Source organism: Danio rerio, chromosome 5, assembly GCF_049306965.1.
Source record: "Danio rerio strain Tuebingen ecotype United States chromosome 5, GRCz12tu, whole genome shotgun sequence".
Classification (NCBI taxonomy): domain Eukaryota; kingdom Metazoa; phylum Chordata; class Actinopteri; order Cypriniformes; family Danionidae; genus Danio; species Danio rerio.
Genome location: NC_133180.1, coordinates 18,090,232 through 18,111,357, shown reverse-complemented (window position 1 = coordinate 18,111,357; position 21,126 = coordinate 18,090,232). Strand labels below are relative to the sequence as shown.

General features: G+C 35.8%; 1 protein-coding gene across 33 annotated transcripts in view; it reads right to left on the bottom strand.

Annotated features, from left to right (window-relative positions):
• fbrsl1 (fibrosin-like 1) overlaps nucleotides 1-21,126 on the bottom strand; it is a 584,485-nt gene that overhangs the window by 368,419 nt on the left and 194,940 nt on the right. For 14 of the 33 annotated variants that reach the window (XM_073952014.1, XM_073952015.1, XM_073951998.1 and 11 more), the window contains exon 4: nucleotides 16,408-16,443. The exons of the other annotated variants lie outside the window; for them this stretch is intronic. In XM_073952014.1, coding sequence (XP_073808115.1) covers nucleotides 16,408-16,443 — 36 coding nt within the window. The remainder of the gene's footprint in view (nucleotides 1-16,407; nucleotides 16,444-21,126) is intronic. 33 annotated transcript variants of the gene reach the window in all.

Here is a 21,126-nt window from a genome sequence, read left to right as displayed (position 1 = left end):
GATAGATAGATAGATAGATAGATAGATAGATAGATAGATAGATAGATAGATAGATAGATAGATAGATAGATAGATAGATAGATAGATAGATAGATAGATAGATAGAATGAAAGAATGATACACAGATTAATAGACGGACATATGGATGGATGGATGGATGGATGGATGGATGGATGGATGGATGGATGGATGGATGGAAGGAAGGATGGAAGGAGGGATGGATGGGTGGAAGGATGGATGGATGGATGGAAGGAGTGATGGATGGATAAAACAATAGAAATGTGGATGGATTGAATGATAAATATGTAGATGGATGGATGGATGGATGGATGGATGGAGGGATAACTAGATAGATAGATAGATAGATAGATAGATAGATAGATAGATAGATAGATAGATAGATAGATAGATAGATAGATAGATAGATAGATAGATAGATAGATAGATAGATAGATAGAACGATAGAACGATAGATAGATAGATAGATAGATAGATAGATAGATAGATAGATAGATAGATAGATAGATAGATAGATAGATAGATAGATAGATAGATAGATAGATAGATAGATAGATAGATAGATAGATAGATAGATAGATAGATAGATAGATAGATAGATAGATAGATAGATAGAATGAAAGAATGATACACAGATTAATAGACGGACATATGGATGGATGGATGGATGGATGGATGGATGGATGGATGGATGGATGGATGGATGGATGGATGGATGGAAGGAAGGATGGAAGGAGGGATGGATGGGTGGAAGGATGGATGGATGGATGGAAGGAGTGATGGATGGATAAAACAATAGAAATGTGGATGGATTGAATGATAAATATGTAGATGGATGGATGGATGGATGGATGGATGGAGGGATAACTAGATAGATAGATAGATAGATAGATAGATAGATAGATAGATAGATAGATAGATAGATAGATAGATAGATAGATAGATAGATAGATAGATAGATAGATAGATAGATAGATAGATAGATAGATAGATAGATAGATAGATAGATAGACAGATAGACAGACAGAACAATAGACAGTATAATAGCCTGCTAGGGTGTTCTGTGTGGCTGCTATGTTATTTGGCCGTCATTACAACATAAGCAAAACAAGCACTACAGTATGAACGTAAACATACTGAGCCATTTTGGGTCATTTAACCCATGAACAAAACAGCCCGAGGGTTAGTGTGAGCGCAGACTCTGTCAGCCCATATCCCGACTAATGGATGAGGTTGAGTCAATGTTAAAATGATAAGGGAGTTGAATGTTAAACGGCGGTTCCGCTCTGATAATGAGCCAGGTTTAATGTGCTGCGAGTCCCTGTGGGCTGGTCAGAGAGCTGGGCACCGGCCGTTTAAGACACCTGAGAGAAGCGTGTTATACGCCCACAGCTGCGTTATTAACCACAGCGCTGTAAATCCACATGATTTATAGAGCTCCCTTTCCTGTGTAATCACAGCGCGGCGCAGGGGAGGAAGAGGAGGATGGAGAGGAGGAGAGGAGAGGAGGATGGGTGTTGAGGAGAGGTGTGAAAATGAAAAGGACTGCTGAGAGGAAGCTCTACTTCACTTCCAATTCAACTCTCCACCCATTTCATATCCAGAGAATCTGCACAGCTACAGCGCATCCTGCTGTATTTACAAACCTGTGTGGAGAGAGGACTCTGGAGGAGAGAGGGGTAAGCTGCGCTGTGTTATTCCAGTCAGAACTATATATGACTATATGACAATGACTATAACTGTCATTGAACTGCTGAAAAATTATTAATGCATTGCTCTAGAAATGAAAATTTAAAAAATGTAACCTATTCATTCATTCATTTTCAACTGCTTTTCAAGCGCCAGGTCGCGGGGGTAGCAGTCTAACTGTGCGTTCGCACCAAAAGCGGCAAAATCTTAATTTATTTTCAATGGTAGCCGGCAGCGATAAGCTGCAAGGAGCAGCGCGGCGTGTCTTCGCAGGTGTGGGCGTGAGGAAAGTTGAAATCAAGTCAACTTAATGGTAATGAGCTATGATGCGGTTCAGTGGCAAGCAATCAGAATGTAGAAGTCCACCACTTAAGAGGAGTTCAGAGAACACGGTCACTGTGAACACTGGTTCTGACCACAGTTGTTCCCAATGGTTTGACTATTGCGGTCACTAGATTTCCAATTATTTGCAATGTTTTCTTACAGGGACATACATTAAAAAGGTCACTGGTGAGTTAGATTTTTAAATTAGATTAAACTTTAAATTCATTACACACGTACAAGTACAATGCAATGAAATGCAGTTTAGGTCTAACCAGCAGTGCAAGAGCAGCAAGTGCAGCATACAGGTATAAGTTATAATGTGCAATAAAGGGCGGTAGTCATTCAGACATGTTGGGCTGGAGCATTTCTCCACTGATGTGCATTAATGTTTTATATATATATATATATATATATATATATATATATATATATATATATATATATATATATATATATATATATATATATATATATTCATTTACAACATTTAAATGAAACATTTCATTTCAGTTAGCTTTTTTTGTAGCTCATTAATCAAACATCAAACAAACAAACAAACAAACAAACAAACAAACAAAGAAACAAACAAACAAACAAACAAACAAACAAACAAACAAACAAACAAACAAACAAGCAAACAAACGGTTAGATCAAAATAGAATTGAATCTCTGTTAAAGGCATTTCCTAACCATCCCTAATCATTTCCTTTCCGGTCGGACCAAATCAAAGGATACAAAGGGCCAACTTTGGCCTGTTTGAGTATCACTGATCTAGATGGAAAGCCTCCTGTGGCTCTTCTGATATCTGCGTAATCTCCAGACTTTCCATTATAAACCAAAACCGTCTTTATCAACAGAAAAGGGAAGTCCAGCATTACAGCATAGTGGACCAATGGAGGATCCCGGGGTCTCGCTGCGCCACACAGGCCTTAATGAGCTTTTAATGTAACTTCCCATTTCAGTCAGGAGACCGAGCTCGCAGCCAAACAATAAAGTGAATAAATGCCTCCGCCGAGAATAATCTACAAAGGTGCTTGGCATCCCTCATCTCTCTCTGAGAATGAATAAAAACCACACCGCTCATTTTCTCTCCCAACAGATAGATGTTTGTAATTGGAGGTTTAATTTATGATCGGGTCGTCTTTTGGATAATGATATCGAGCCATTGTAATTCGCTGATGCAAATGGTAGTTTATAATGCTCCATAAAAATGCCGGTGCCACGCAAACGAACAACCAAACATTCTGAGTGTTCATTACGCTCCTCATTAAGGCATTCAAGTCTCTGTTAAATGCTTTTCGAGGCCGAGGCAACATGTAATTAAAGCCTGATTGAGCAATAGCACATATAACGTAGCCGAGCAATTTACATTCGTCACCATTTGCGCTGAGCTACAAAGACCTGCTATTGCCAGAATGGAGGAGGGCAGGACATACTGGCAAACAGTTTGAGAAAAATAAATAAATAAATAAAATACAATTCGCGCTCCTTTGGTTTAACGACTATTGTTAAAGTGGGCAATTATATCACAGCAATGAAAGAGGAAAGAAAATAATACTTAAAACTAAAATGACGGACATTTAAATAAAAAAATGCCAGATAAAAGATAATAATATTGTAGTATGAACATTTAAAAAAACTGAGCATGATATACACTCACTGGCCACTTTATTAGGTATGCCTGTCCAACTGCTCGCTTGTTAACGCAAAATTCTAATCAGCCAATTACATGGCAGCAATTCAATGCATTTAGGCCTGTGGACATGGTCAAGACGATCTGCTGCAGTTCAAACCCAGCATCAGAATGGGGAAGGAAGGGGATTTAACTGACTTTGAACATGGCATGATTGTTGTTGCCAAAAAAGCTGGTCTGAGTATTTCAGAAACTGTTGATCTACTGGGATTTTCACGCACGACCATCTCTAGGGGGATATATACATATATATATATATATATATATATATATATATATATATATATACATATATATATATACATATATATATATATATATATATATATATATATATATATATATATATATATATATATATATATATATATATATATATATATATATATATGTGTATAATCATATAAATAATTTTTTAATTATTTAATAAAATAGTTCTTTACCTTAATTTGTTAAGAAACCTTTAGGGATGTCAGGATTAATAATGATAATTATTTTTTTTCAAGTCTGTAATACTTATTTGAGTTCATTTAGGTTATTCACTAAAATATATAATTTAAATCATTTATGAAGCTCAGTGCAGTAAATAGTCTGTATAATAAAGGTCGAAAATACACCTGTGCAAACAATCTAGCCTTCATAACCAAATTATTTAACAAAAGATGATAACTGCAGTAAAATATCTGTAGTCTTTTAATAAGCATGATGTGTACAAGATAGAGAGGGTGTGAAAAGTTAATTGTTTGTTTTAAAATTTGTGAATCGGATTTTGTCCAATAATAAACCGGAAACACACGTGGTTGTTGTAATGCTGTGATCTCGGCCAATCGTATAATATCAGTGACATCATCGCAGCTCAAGCAGTCTGCACCAGCTGAATCAATCGTCTGATTTTGGAGTGCTGTCGCTGTGCTTTGATGCCACGTGTGACAGATTTTGCACCACTTTAAGACAGATTTCGATCGATCTGCGCAGCGCTGCATGAAGTCGAACGCACCTAATACCTAACAATTCGATCATTCAAATGAGCATTGAAAGTCTTTAAATGATTCATTGATTCAAAGGATCCAGTCAGTTAGCCATTCAATGATGCAGGCTGAAAATATATTCTGTCATTTATATGCCTGTAATTTAAGTATATAGGGCCTTTTCGCTCATTGATCATCTGCCAGAAAATGTGAACACTGTAACACCAAGATCATAGGTTTGATCCCAAAAGACAGCAAAAACAGATAAACATGAACCTTGAAACGACTTTGAATAAAAGCAGCAGCTGAATATACTGTAGGAGTTTGATGGAAATCACTGCAATAATAATACAGATGCTTGCTTTGGCATGTACCTTGCAAAATAAAAAAAAAATAAAACAATGAAAGACAACATATTAACATTACTAATACCATAAAAGAAAAAGTCAACAGGGTCACTTATTTTAAAAGTCAGCCAAGACTTGAACGTAAAACTAAAAAGACTCGCTTTTTTAACTCTCCTAAGTATTATCTTAATTCACAATGTCATAATGGAAGGTTGTTTTGAAGCGGGGCTTGAAGAAACAAGCTTTTGAATATGTATTAACTTACATCTGCGAGCTGCATAATAAGTCAGGCCTTGGGACAATCATTGCAGGCATATTTTCATTTGTAGAGCTTAATTCAGAAAGCATGCCGGACCACACAGCCATGAATAATTAAAGCCTAAACAGCATTAAGCGCAAAAAAGCTTAAACAGGAAAAGCAATTAGCAGTTAATTCCCAACATCTGAACTGCGCTCACATTTCCTTTCCATTCTCCTGGTTTAAGCCGACCGCAATGTGTGTGTGTGTGAGACGGTCCATCTCCAGTGGAAAAGAAAAGCAATCCAAGGTGAAAATGAAGTTACCATTCATCGCTATTCAAAGAGAGAAGCCTTCAGCGCTGCTCTAACGCTATGTCGTGCGGCCTGTGAAAAATATTTTCGTTTCCATTGAGCCGCTGCTTCTCAGAACCACCTTTATGTTTGGCTACTGGACTATGCAAGTGTGTGTTTCATCTGGGCTCCCATGAAGGAACCAAAAGCTTCTTTGTATGTGTGTATGTGTGTGAGGCCTCGAAGCTCCTACCTTTATCTCCCTGTGTGACTGATGTGTTGAAACCCTGCTGAGGTTAACAGCGCTTTTTATCTGTTGCTAGCAGCAACAGCCCGGTTCCCCCGGTGCGAGGGGAGAAACAGGACCGGGCCGCACACAGCGATAAACAAATATGGCTTTCACCCAGAAACACACCCCTCGGACAAACACATACAAAAAAAAAAAAAAAAAAAAAAAATGCAGGATATTGTCAGAGCATCAAACTATAACACTGGTGCTTCTTGAACAAATGCACCAGAGGCGTAACATGGGGGGAAAATACTAAACCAGTTGTCTAAAAAATGAGTTGCAGGGTTGGTTGCAGACATGCAGATAAATAAATATATATATATATATATATATATATATATATATATATATATATATATATATATATATATATATATATATACGAATACTAAATGAAAATAGTAAAATGCAATATATTAAAAAGCGCATATAACTAGTAGTTATTTAAATAAAAATATAAATTAAAAAACGTAAATATTATACAACCTGAATACAACCAGAAACTTGATTGTTGATGTTAAAGTTTATGCATCACTGTATTAATTAATAAATTATATTGGTTTACATTACATATATAATGGCAAATGATTTACCTTCCAACAAGACAATGACACTAAGCACACAGCTAAAATAAAGTAGTGGCTTCAACTTCAACAATTCCATGACAGTTGTTGACTGGCCAGGTCAGAGCCCTGATCTAAACCCAATTGAGCATCTCTGCAGAGACCTAAAATGATTGTCCAACAATGTTTAACATTCAACCTGACAAAACTGGAGAAGATCTGCAAGGAGGAATGGCAGAGGATCTCTAAATCCAGGTGTGAAAAACATGTTGCATCTTTCCCAAAAATGGCCCAGTCATTGCCCTGACTTAAACTGAATTGAGAATCTCTGGAGAGACCTAAAATGGCTGCCCACTAGCGTTTACCTGAAAGAATTGGTGAGGATCTGCAAGGAGGAATGGCAGATGATCGCCAAATCCAGGTGTGTAATACATGTTGCATGTTTCCCAAAAAGACTCATGGCTGTATTAGATCATAAGGGTGCTTCTGCTAAACACAGAGCAAAGGGTCTGAATACTTAGGACCATGTGACATTTCAGTTGTTCTTTTTTAATAAATCTGCAAAAATCTCAACAATTTTGTTTTTCTGTCAATATGGAGTGCTGTGTGTATATTAAAAAAAATAAATAAATAAACTTAAATGATTTTAGCAAATGGCTGCAATATAACAAAGAGTAAAAAATTAAGGGGGTCTAAATTCTTTCCATACCCACTGTAACTTAACAAATATAACAAGGTGTTCCACAACCTCGGATGTGCATTATCACTAATAATTCAACAAACCACTGTAAACTATTCATTACATAAATTATACTGCTTGATCAATTATACATACACAACAGGTAAATAAACACACAACACATGCCCAGATCTCACCCAGATCATGACCTTTTTTTAACATGTTTATTTATTTATTTTTTGTTCGTTCATTCGTTCGTTCGTTTGTTCATTCGTTCGTTCGTTTGTCCGTTCATTCATTCATTCATTCATTCATTCATTCATTCATTCATTCATTCATTCATTCATTCATTCATGTTTGCTTGTTTCCTGTCAAGTCTGTACACAAATTCAAGACTATGATTCTGCATTCTTCAAATTCAAAACACCAACCCCTGTTCTCTAATCAGCACCAATGCTTCAAAAACAACTCCAAAACCAATATTTCATTCTGACAGTATCAGTCTATCCCACATTAGAAAGCAAAACACCTTCTCACCAACAAATGGCACATAACAGAGGTTACTTTGCCCGGGGTTGTATTCGTGTTCTCCATGTAGGTGGTGTTTGGGCCTGCAGGTGCTCTGATCTGAACACCGGTGGGTGTTTGCTGCAGAATGGAGGCGTGCGATCCATGACAAGAAAATGGAGACCATTTTTATTTGTCATTTTTTTGGTTCATATCGGTGTCAGGAGTCAATTGTATCAGCTTTGATGAATTATAATCATGCAGGTGCTTTGTAAGAACACATTTTTTATATGTCATGGTTAAGTACCGCCAATGTTTGCAGTCATTTTGTATGAGACACAAGAATGACATTGACTCTAATCTTGTGTGAACAGCGGCGAGCATCAGCTTTTTTAGATGGAATGAGGGGTCAGACTGAGAACAGAGCACCTGTTCTGCGCAAGCTAACCCTGACAGAGAGACACAGTGAAAGGATGAAATAAGCCACATGAGGATGTGCATCAGTGTCTATACAAAAGGAAAGAAATGCTATAAAACCCCACTGGCACAGATGCAAAAAGTATATTATTATTATTATTATTGAAAATAATTAATCAAGATTTGTCTAATGTTATAGTTGGAATCAGACAAAATAATCTGTATAAAATTTCAATAGCAGAGACTGCAAAAGTGCATATATCGTGATATGAAGAAGTAAAGTTACGAAACAATGTGACCAAAGGTTTAATGCGTTTATTTTATATTGTTATTTGTATTAGAAATGGTAGAAGTAGTAGTATTGTTGTTGTTGTTATTATTAATAATGTAAGTAATACATTTACATTTCTCTAATATTGTTCAAATTTGAACTATTATTATTATTATTATTATTATTATTATTATTATTATTATTATTATTCATTCATTCATTCATTTTCTTTTCGGCTTAGTCCCTTTATTAATATGGGGTCACCACAGCGGAATGAACCACCAACATATCCAGCATATGTTTTACGCAACGGATGCCCTTCCAGCTGCAATCCATCTCTAGGACACATATATATATATATATATACACACACACATTCACACACATACACTACGGACAATTTAGCCTACACAAATTCACCCATACCACATGTCTTTGGACTGTGGGGGAAACGGACCACCCGAAGGAAACCCACTCGAACGCAGGGAGAACATGCAAACTCCACACAGAAAGGCCAACTGACCAAGCCGAGGCTCGAGCCAGCTGCTTTCTTGCTGTCAGGCGACAGCACTACCTACTGTGCCACCGTGTCACGATTATTATTATTATTATTATTATTATTTTTTTATTATTTAGGAATATACCAATAATGAAATCTGTGAGCAAGTACAGCAATTCTGGGTGCACTTGGCCATCAAACAAAACCAAAAATGTTTTATTATTATTATTATTATTATTATTAATTATTTTATGACATATTATACAACATAATTTTGTCAGACTTTTTCAAATATATTGTAAATTACTTCAAATGTATACATTTACTATTATTATTATTATTATTATTATTATTATTAATTAGAAATGCATCAAAAATGAAAACTCTGCACAAGTAGAGCAATTCTGCATGCACCATTTTTTATTTTTTTCATTATTATTATTTATTATTTTATTAAATATCATAACATAATTTTGTCAGACTGTTTAAAATTTATTATAAATTATTTAAAATGTATACATTTACTATTGTTATAGTTATTATTATTATTATTATTAATATTATTATTATTATTATTATTATTATTATTAAAGTTATACATTTAATATTATTAATATTATGAGTTGCAGTAATAGTGGTGGTGGTGGTGGTGGTGGTAGTAGTAGTAGTAGTAGTAATAGTAGTAGTAGTAGAAGCAGTAGTAGTAGTAGTAGTAGCAGCAGCATCAATGTTGTTATTAATAATAGAAATAATAAATGAAAATTTGTCTAATATTGTTGTTGAAACTTGAGAAATAAATCTGTTAAAAAATTCAACTTAGCAGAGACTAAATAAATTAATAAATAAACACACAAAAACGTGAAAGCCTGAAACATGCAGTCACATCTATTAATAAATTAAATGTTTCAATCCAAAACTATTTATTTATAACCAGACTTAAATAAGCCTCTCCCACTGGGGACCAAACTCACAACTTTCCAGGTGGTGTCCCACTTCTCCAGCCTCCATCAGCCTCCACACATATCTCTCCCTCTCTATGCATTAGCCTTTAGCACTTTCACTCCTCGCAGATGATTACCAACTCAACGTGAAGTGTCAGAGCGGCCCCCAGGGGCCCCTGACCGTAACACTGCGCCTCCAATTTTGGAAGATAACACACTCATGCACCGAAACACACACACAAACTTGAGCCTGCAGCTTTTGCTGCTTTGTTAATCTCATGAGTACAAACACACACACACAAACACAAGCACACAGAGCGAAAAGCCAAAGGGTCCAACTACACATAAACAGATTTGATGGCACTGCGGTGTAAAAGTGAAACACCCTGCCTTTTTCTTTCTTTTCTTCATTTCCCTCTCAGTTTTTTTTCTCTTTTATCTCACTCGCAACATCATGTACAGAGGAGGACAAGGTTTGTGGCTCTCCGGTCATGTATTTTCTGCTTAAACTGATATGACAGTGGAGGCTTACAGGCCTTTTACAGAGACGCTTTCTTTTCATTGCCATGTCGGAAAGTGGCCATGAGGCAACATGAGTTTAACATGCTCTACTTTCCACTGAGGGAAGAGAAAAAAAAACAGTATGACAATGCTAAGATCGAGTTTGATGCCGTCTAAAGGATATAAATAATGACAAAAAATAGCTAAACTAACATCGGTTTTCTCTGGTGAAGCTTGTTATGGAGCTATTGTCATGCAAGATGTCAATATTGCATCAGGAAACTTTTTATAAGTTTGTGCAACAGAAATAATGTGGACAATTTCAATTATGTTGAGACCTACTGCAGCAGGTTTATTCTAGTTTATTCATTCATTCATTTTCCTTCGGCTTAGTCCCTTATTTAGCAGGGGTCACCACCACGGAATGAACCACCAACTATTCTAGCACATGTTTTTTACGCAGCGGATGCCTTTTCAGCTGCATTCCAGTAATGGAAAATACACATACACTCTTATTCACACACACTAATACATTAAGGGCAATTTTGTTTACCCAATAAATCAAATTCAATACGATTTGTATGTTTAGAAAAAAAAAATCTTTTTTTTGTGCAACAAACTATAATGTCATATATATATATATATATATATATATATATATATATATATATATATATATATATATACATACACACACACACAGTATATGTATGTATGTATGACATTATATTTTATATTATATTATATTTTTTATATTTAAAAAATACATATATATAAAATCTCACTACAGTTTGACAAAAATTGCTGCTGTTGGACAACATAATGTACTTTTGAGGCTTTTTTAGGTGGGAATGTAGTTGTTTTGATTGCAACTATGCAGTTTGTTTATAAGAACAGCGCCTATTTTTATATATTTATAATTTGGCATCCATTAACCTGTCATACTGAGCAGAGCAAAGATGGTTGACATTCCACCACAAGATGGTGACAGAGACCGCATAATAAGCCCGTAGAGGATAAAAACCCAGCGTAATTTTAAACTACAGCTGGACAAATTATTATAAGGCAGGTAAGTAACTTTCTGAGTCAATATTTTTTGATATTTTTTAATAGAGTTTATATTTTGTAGTGCCGTATTTATACTATAGTAATCTGGTAGTGTTTGCTTGCTTTGGCATTTTTGGGGCTAATTACTGTGATCTGATTGCAACAGAGAAAATCACTGGGAAATCTCTGTAGACTGATGGCATTTCATGCTGTTCAGCCTTATAATCTTAAAATGTCAACAAAATCACCTGTTTTGTCATCACTTTAGACATTCTGCTAGAGAATCATCCAACCACTAGCTCTAAAGTGACGGTTATAAATTAGTAACGGTTTCTGTTGTTCTGACGTCAGCTGCAGATGTTAATGAATGCCGTTAGAAAGTACTTCCTCATACAAAAGGATTTTTAGACTCTCTCGGTTTGACTTTGTTTTTTATATACATAATTATGTCGCCTAACTGTTGTGTAAACGCAATATCACACTCTTAGTAGTGTGATGTGGCTGTATATTGTCACATGGTTGTATATCTACTTATGGTTCAGTATGTATTCAAATAAAATGCTTAAGCAAAATAAAGAAAGAAAAAGCTTAAATGCACCCTTTTTACATCTTGACTCAACAGACTCAACCAATTACAGCAGGGAAAATAAGTATTGAACATGTCATTTTTGTTTTTTGTTTTTTCCTGGGAATACTGTTGACATGGGATTGAAACAGATTTTGATAAAACAAAATTAGCTCATTGCTGAAATGTCCACCCTGGTTTCATCTTTATCATTCCCTAATGTAGATGTTAGACTGAAGCAGCTAATAATTATTTACAATGATAAAGAGCAGAGGGTTGCTGAACTACTGAGAGATTTCAGCTGCTGTCTGGGCTTTCACTGCCATTCTACACCTCCCTTTCTTCATGTGTTTAACCTTTTCCCTGCGTCACTTCATTTTATTATGCATAACTTGATTTGTAAACTAAATAAATTTGCTTATAATCTTAATAATCTTAATAAATGAGTACTTTTAGGGTATTGATTACTCCTTTTTACATTATGTGTGCATTATCAAGACAACAATGCATTTTTATTAATATTCATTTCCTAAGAGCTCCGTTATCAGCCATATTGTGGTGAGTAAAACTTCATTCTAATATATATATATAATCCATCATGTGGGTACTTGTATACACAGTATATACAGTGTGTAGATCCTTACACAGCTATATTCCAGCTTTGCTAATTGCTACAGACACCACAAAATAATTTCTTTCTTCTTGCGAATAGCCAAAACAATACTGTATAAGAGACTGACTGAGAGTACTGACTGCATGACAGAATGAGTCCTGAAACCTTTAAACTCTCATCTCTTCACTTTGACAAAACATAAGAAATAAATAACCTAGCGGCTCACAGCAGCAGTCGTACCTGACATTCTTAGGTGACAGGTAACGTCAGACTGTGTGTGTGTGTGTGTGTACAAACACAAACATTTGAGCATCTGATGAAAAGTGAGCATTCTGTCATGCATAAATAGCGATCCTGTGACATGCTGCTTGACATGCCTGCGGAAATTTAGCATATAAAATGCACGGCTGCTTTTGAATATTTCACAAGGGTATACAACACATATTTTTTCCTCTCAGCTAGAGTGTCAAGTGTATACAGCACTTTTGAATTTAAAAAAAAAAAGTACTGGGAATATATTCATAGAGAATATGATTGTCTTCGGAATGAGAGCGGTAAATCAATAATACAATGAATCCCCGCAATTTCCAAAGCTTATTTTCATCCATAAGAAAAGCTTATACAAAGTATTGAACACGGAATAAAAAACAGTTCATTTCCAGGTGAGTGTTATTTCTCGGTGTAATGTATTTATCTGTGAATAAAAGATGAGGAAGTGTGCTTTAAAAAGTAGATTATGAGCTTATGTTTGTAAAATGTGATTCGCGTAGCAGTGTACTCAGATAAAACGCGTGTGCATGCATAACTCTTTACATATTGATAACTCGAACATTGCTGCACACAACACAATCATTATGAAACATGAAAATCTAATAAAAGCATCATATGGGTATAATGAAGCAACAAAATAACAGGATGATCTGGGAGATAGTTAATCTACTCCAGTCTAATTTGATTTCAAAATGTTTTCTAGGACAGGAAACACACTCCAAAGTAGGGGATTTCAAAAATTTGATGCCAAAAATCCCTAAATATGATAATACAAAAGGATTTCACACAAAACAAAAATGAAAAACAGCTATACCTGTTTACATTCATATACAGTATTAACAATTTATAGTAAAAAAAAAAAAATTACAAATCAAAATTTGAGAACAACTTTATCCCGCAATGAGGGGAATGGTTACAGGTATGGTTTGGAGTCATGCCTCCTTTTAAAAGTTGAATGTTTTCATAAAAAATAAGTAATGTGAATTCATACAAATTAGCCACTATTCTGATTACCCAAAATAGTTCAAGTTTCTTTATGAGATCTTGTGAAAACAGTGAACAATGAAATGGACAGCCCACGGTCCTGATCTAAACCTGATTAAAAATCTTTGGTAAATTTTTGTTGATAGATGTATGGGTAAAAACCTCTACAGTCAGTAAACTTTGAAAGAAACTGGAGAGACTAGTGATGTCCCACGAGAAACTAGTGAAGTCCTGTAAGATACTAGCGATTTTGCTATGAAGTATGAATCTGTACAAATTAGCCACTTTTCTAATTACCCAAAATAGTTCAAGTTTCTTTGTGAGATCTTGTGAAAATAGTGAGTAATGAAATGGACAGCCCACAGTACTGATCTAAACCTGATTAAAAATCTATGGAAAATTATTGTCATTTAATATATGGGTTAAAAAACACTACAGTCAGAAAATTTTGGAAAATACTAGAGAGACTTGTGATGTCCCATGAGAAACTAGTGAAGTCCTGTTAGAGACTAGTGATTTAAGTATGAAGTATGATTACAAATTAGCCACTTTTCTGATTACACAAAATACTTCAAGATTCTTTATGAGATCTTGTGAAAACAGTGAATAATGAAATGGACAGCCCACAGGCCTGATTTAAACCAGATTAAAACTCTCTGGTAATGTCTTGGCAATACATTTATGTCTAAAAAAAACACTACATTCAGTGAACTTTGGAAGAAATTGGAGAGACTAGTGAAGTCCCATGAGAAACTAGTGAAGTCCTGTAAGAGACTGATGATTTTAGTATGAAGTATGAATTACTACAAATTAGCCACTTTTCTGATTACCCAAAATACTTCAAGTTTCTTTATGAGATCTTGTAAAAACAGTGAACAATGAAATGGACAGCCCACAGTCCTGATCTAAACCTGATTGTAAATCTCTGGAAGAAACTGGAGAGACTAGTGATGTCTCATGAGAAACTAGTGAAGTCTTGTGAGATACTAGTAATTTTTTGTAGCCGCAAATGTGCCGACATCATTCAAACAAAAGCCTGCACATTTCCTATTCATTAATTTGCCTGCTGTAACCTCCAGAAACACCAGTAGTTTCTTCATACAACAATCATTGCCGTTCTCTTATTTTAATCACTATTTTCCACAAAATAATGATTCATCAAAAGATTTCACCTGGAGTATAATATGTTACTATTACCAAACAGGATTTAGCTTTTTTCAAAGTAATTTCTGCGGACCCCTTTAAATGAAAGTAAAGCAGTTAGTGCAGAGTAGTATAATACAGAAAGTGGAACAAAGCACAACAAACACAATTTCATGCATTAGGTTCAATTTGGCTATCCAGTCTGTATGGTCAATCCAATTATTTCTACTGTATCTGTTCACCTAAGAGAAAGCAAGCAAACCCATGACATCAGACACTGCTGTATTCCAAGATGGCACCACCTTTCCACTAAAAGCTACAGTAAAACATAAAATTTACTTCAAAATGCCTACATTATTTGCGTTTGTTTTATTTTTATTTTTTCAATAAAGTGGAAATCAATTAGAAGAGTGAAGTGTGAACTTTACTAACTGCTTTACTCCCACTTCAACATCTCTTTGAAGCCTTTAATTTGAAAACGTTCTTAGGCAAATATGCTATTGCTCCATCAATGCACAGCACATATAAGATTCTGTTGAACATTTGCATGTGTTCTTGAGTCACTGGCAGCAGCAAATCTCATTACTCATGGGAACACATTATCTCCAAATGCCAGGTAGCTCGCTGTAAACATTCACAGTTTAACTAGCGTGCTCAGCAAGACTCTTGCTCTGCCTTGAAAAAAGTTTAACCGAACAGAAACCAACTCTAGGAAAGCATATTAAAGGAATAGTTCTTCCAAAAATGAAAATTCTGTTATTATTTACTAATTCTCACTTGTTTTAAACCCGATGCTGTCTTCTGTTGAACACAAAGCTGTTGACATCCATGGCTTGTTGTTTTTACTACGTTCCTCAGAACACCTTGTTTTGTGTTCAACAAAAGAAAAAGAAATCATAAAATTTTAAAGGAACCACTTTTGGGTGATCTATCCCAGGGGTGTCAAACTCCTGGAGGGTCACAGCCCTGCACAGTTTAGTTTCAACCCTGCTTCAATACACTTACCTGGAGGTTTAAAATAAGCCTGAAGGACTCAATTAGTTTGATCACGTGTGTATAAAGCTAAACTGTGCAGAGCTGCGGCCCCCCCAGGAACCGAGGTTGACACCTTTAAAATGAATTCCCACTACGGCCCCCCTTGTGGCAATCCTCTAATACCAAAATTACAGCTCCAGTAACAAGAAGCATATGAGATCACTTGAAGACCAAATAAAACCCAATCAAAATCCATCAATGGCTTTCACATGAGCTTTAACAGATGACCACGGCAGAATGAAGAAGAAGACATCGTCGGTGACACTTTAAACTACGTGAGCAGTGAAAATAAAAAAAGGTCGTAAATATAAAGAAAGGCTCATTTAGCCAAGGTGCAACGGGACACCTTTCGCCATTTAATCAGTCATTCACCCAAGAGTGATGTCCCTAATATCATGATTCCACCATTTCTCTGTTTAACATAATTAAAATGTCCGCTGCCGGGGCCATAAACGGGAGGAGAGGATACTGTAATTCTGCCGTAAAGCCGCAGAGCGTGAAAATGTCACTTACCGAGTACCCTCGTCCTGACAGAGAATGAGTGGAGCTCTGGGGGAGAGAGAGAGAAAGAGAGACAGAGAGGAGGAGACAAAGAGAGAGAGAACAACGTTGACCTTTAAGGGATACTGTGAGATGTCAGAGACATGATGAAGTTCTAGCACTTTAATATCAATATTCACATTAACCTTTTTCCCACCCTTCATTCCCATCGCTCGCCTAATGACATTCTGTATTCCCCTCACTCTCTCCATCTCTCTCTCTCTCTCTCTTTAAAATTTGCTAGAACAGATGACTCATATGACTCAAGCAGAACGCACCCCAGGACTAATCAGAAGTCTGGTTGCCCAAGGCCTTTCCTCATCACCGGGACCTTGGAATTATCTTAACTGAAAGAGCTTTTTGCAGCTGTTTTCAGAGTTAGACTTTTTTGGTGCTTTTCCCATGTGATTGCTATGGTGATCTGGTAAGTAGAATGTTCCTATGTGCCTAGAATTTTGTTAGGATGCTGCTATAGAGTTCTGGGTGGGTGCTTGCTTGCCTGGTACCTTAATACATTCCTAAACCTTAATATTCTGGTAACTGACACACTTTTTTTAAAAGAGCTTATATAATTTTATCACTAATTTAGGCCATGTCCACATGTACACCGGTATTTTTTTTATAAATGTTTCCTCCACCAGTACGTAAAAAAATTGTAGTCATGCAGAACCAACAGGGGGCAGTAAAAGCATTTTACGCTGAGTGGCATCAAATGCGGAATTAAGGATTCATAAAAGTAAATTAAACAAAAAGTTAATGCACTGAACAGTGGCGAATTACCTAGTGGTGTGAACTGCATGGAATACACAACATGGAATGACGCAGTTGCTGCAAATGCATAAACTTTGCCTTAATTGGCTTTTGTGTGAACGCAGCATTAGAATAAAATTGTACTGGCCAATCAGAAAGGAGACATGGTCCACGTTGACGTCATGAGGCAAAAAAATCTGGTTTTAGTGATCAAATGACCCCACTGCGACAGGAAAATCTTCATCCTGACCAGAGTTTTCAGTAATTTTAGGAATAAAGACTCATTCACACTACAAGTGACTCGCAGCGGCACAGTGACAAGCGACCATTCATTTCAATGGAGAGTAAGCAAATTCCAGCGACCTCTGTCTATTCTGTGGTTAGAGTGCCGACATATGGTGCACTAGCATGTCAGGGCGTCCCAAGTTCAAATCACGGCTCGAGGACATTTCTCTACCAAACCCCCCTCTCTCTCCAACTTCGCTTCCCTTCTCAATACTGTCCTGTCTAATAAAGGCAAAAAAAAAGCCAAAAATAAATCTTTAAAAAAAGTTGAGAATCCTTCAACTTTATGCAAATGAATTATATCATTGTTGCGTCATTATTACAAAAAAAACTAAATAACCACTTATGCGATGTATTTCTAATGCATTGTCTATTTTCTTTCTATATTTCTTTCTTTTATTATTTCAGCAAATAAGATGGTAACAAAATATATGTCGTACTCTCCGATTGACTGTGCTCTAAGTTTACCCAACCATGACGCCTTACGCTACTAAGAAACCCAGAAATATGAAATCAATGCTTATCATTTCCCTATTCATCAAGCCCCTGATCACATAACAATAACATTACAAGAAGATGACAGGCCAGGCCTGAAAACTAAACTACAACAGGAACACGGAAATGTAAGCTTTGCTCACATTGTTGTCGAGCAGTATTGTGTGGATGGAAATATTTTCAGAAAAGCTACTGTAGTTGAAACGCTAGTGTGGACAAGAATTGTTTATTCTCTAAAATGCCATTTTTAAAAAAGAAAATGCATTAGTGTAACGGAATCATTGCGTTATTTATGTAGAACAAAAACGAGTGCTATGCAGTATTCTTTTTTTTAAAACCTTTTCATGTGTTTGCTTTGGTGTTCTATGTGGTTGCTAGGGTGGTATAGATCATGGCTAGGGGCTTCTGAGTGGTCACTATGATGTTGCTATGTCAGCCTGATCTTTTGAGGAAACGGAAGTATTTTACACTTTGTCAGTTTAGTGGATTATTCATATGAATTTGTACGAGTTCAGTCGTACAAAAATGTACGATTTTAAAAAGGACGCACTCAACCCCACCCCTAACCCCAACTGTCATTGGGTAATAAGCAAATCGTACTAAATTGTATGAATTAGATCGTACAATTCGTAAAGAGTTACGAATTGCAGTGAGATTGCGTTGGCTATGTGGATGCTGCAGTGATTCAACTGGTTGCTTTGTAATCTGGGCTGCGTTTCCAAAAAGCATTGTTAGCCAATTAATGTTGCAAGTTCTGTTGTTACAAACATAGCTTGTTGATTTGGTGTTTCCCAAATCCATCGTTCCAACAAACATTAAGTAAACGGCATTGCAAACTTGTTCGTTCGCAACTAGACCTCTAGACCTGCTGTGTTCTAATCCCAGTTATCCCCCCTAAACCCTATTAATTTAGAACATTCCAACATATAAACTCAAAATGAAGAAAGACAATGATAAAATATTTCAATTAATATGGAAAACGAGTTCATGTTTTTACCAAAACTAATATTGGATTTTTTTAAACGTGTGCATGTAAAACAATAATTTGCACAAAAAAACATTACAGGGATTTTCTCTAAAGAAGTTGCTACTCCACCCCGTTTAGAGCAACCTAATGGACGTTTACGTTATAACTTGCGTGGTTCAAACAATGGATCTGTGACAGAACAACTGTGGTTTTGGGAAACACTCGTCACTACATCGTTTATTTCCCAAACGATGCATCGCACCATAATAGTTCAGCCGTGAGTTATGTCGTTGTTTAAAAAAATACACCCCTGGTTGGTAGGTGAATTAGTTTCCACAACAATAATGCTTTTCTTTCACTGCCAACAGCACTTTTCTCTCCAAAAAGTTAAAATTATACAATTACTAAAGATCATTCAATCCTAAATTGTTGCTAAGGAGTTCCTATGCAGTTGTTTTCAGAGATTTATTAGTTTTGATGTCTTGCAGTGTGACTGACATGGTGGTTAGGGACTTCTGAATGGATGCTTGGATGTTGCTATGTGGTTGCTCGGCTGATATAGTAAATGGCTAGAGATGTCTGCTTGGTGGTTGCTAGCTAATCTGATTGGTAGTTGGTTTGAGTCCCACCTTAATAAACACATTTTCAAAAACATACATTATATATTCAATAATAAAAGAGTGAACAAATCCCTAACCTAATGAGCAACTATTGCCTAATAATAAAGCGATAACATTGATACAACATGCTTCACGAACAAATGCCTAATCCAATAAGCATCAACGTGCTAATAATAAAGAGATAGTATTGATACAGCATGCTTCACGAACAAATTACTAACCTAATAAGCATCAATATGCTAATAATAAAGCAATAGTATTGATACAACATGCTTCACGAACAAATTACTAGTCTAATGAGCAACTATTGCCTAATAATAAAGCGATAACATTGATACAACATGCTTCATTTAAGTTGTACATTGCATTCAACTTAACATTCAGCCATTAATTCAGCACCAGAAAGAGCAGCCAGATGATTTTTCTATATCAGGTTACATCATTTTCCAGAACTGTGTCATAGATTGTCATCACAAAGGAAATGACATTTCAGATCAGACCCAAGACACTCAGCGTTTGCATCCATTTTCCATGCCATTGCATCAGCCCTTGTCAGTTTATGGCAAATGAGGAGGAACGAAAGCATTTTATTTGGCTGTGACGGATTCCTTGTCAGATTCAGATTCATATAGAGGCCGTTAAAACAGCTAAGGGCTGTCTGAGCAAGTCATCAACAACTAGAAGTTACATGGCATGCTGAAGGTAGCTTAAGACTTCTGCAAGTCAAAACAAGGGAAACAATTCAACATTCAAAACTCATAATATTCACTGCATAAATCACCTCATAACTATAGACAGTTAACATTGGTGGCTTAAATGTAAATAGTTATAAATTGCAAGGAATGCAAAGGCAATAAATTTACTTTCCGAAAGTTACTAAATTTCTAATGCCATCCTGCCACCATTATCATGACAGCTAGGCTATAACTACACTGCCTTACGCAATACCACAGTTTTGAGAAGTTGCATGAGAAGAAAATCTTATTACAAATAACACAGTCATTGGGACTGATTATTTTTCTGGCAATCATTCCAGGGTAGGCGCACACTTCTAAAAGACCAGATTTTTCTGACTGGATTACTATTGCAATTAATTCTTATAAAAAAAAATAATAAATAAATAAATAAATATACATATATATATATGTACACAATATATTGTTGCAGCATTGATATCACAATGTACTGTAAACATTCGCAATAGTCACATCCAGGGCTTTACATTAACTTTTTCGATCACCTAGTAGATTTCCAACATTACTAGCCACTCGAAATTTTCACTAGCCACAATTTTGTTGTTGGGAAAATATATTTTATATGCATAAAGTTGACTTTGACATGCTAAAATAACTTGATTTAGACTGTGTCTTATGTCCACATGCCTCCTCTTTCATTTCACTTCTTGTGTGTTGTGTGTGAGCTTGCTCTATGTGCATGAGCAAATGGGTTGTGTTGCATTGCAGTTAGTTTTTATTTTACATGATTTTTCAGGGCTCAAAATTTCTTAGCCACAAATTTTAAATAATGTGTCAAAACAAGCAAAATATAACTGTATACATTCATTCATTCATTTTC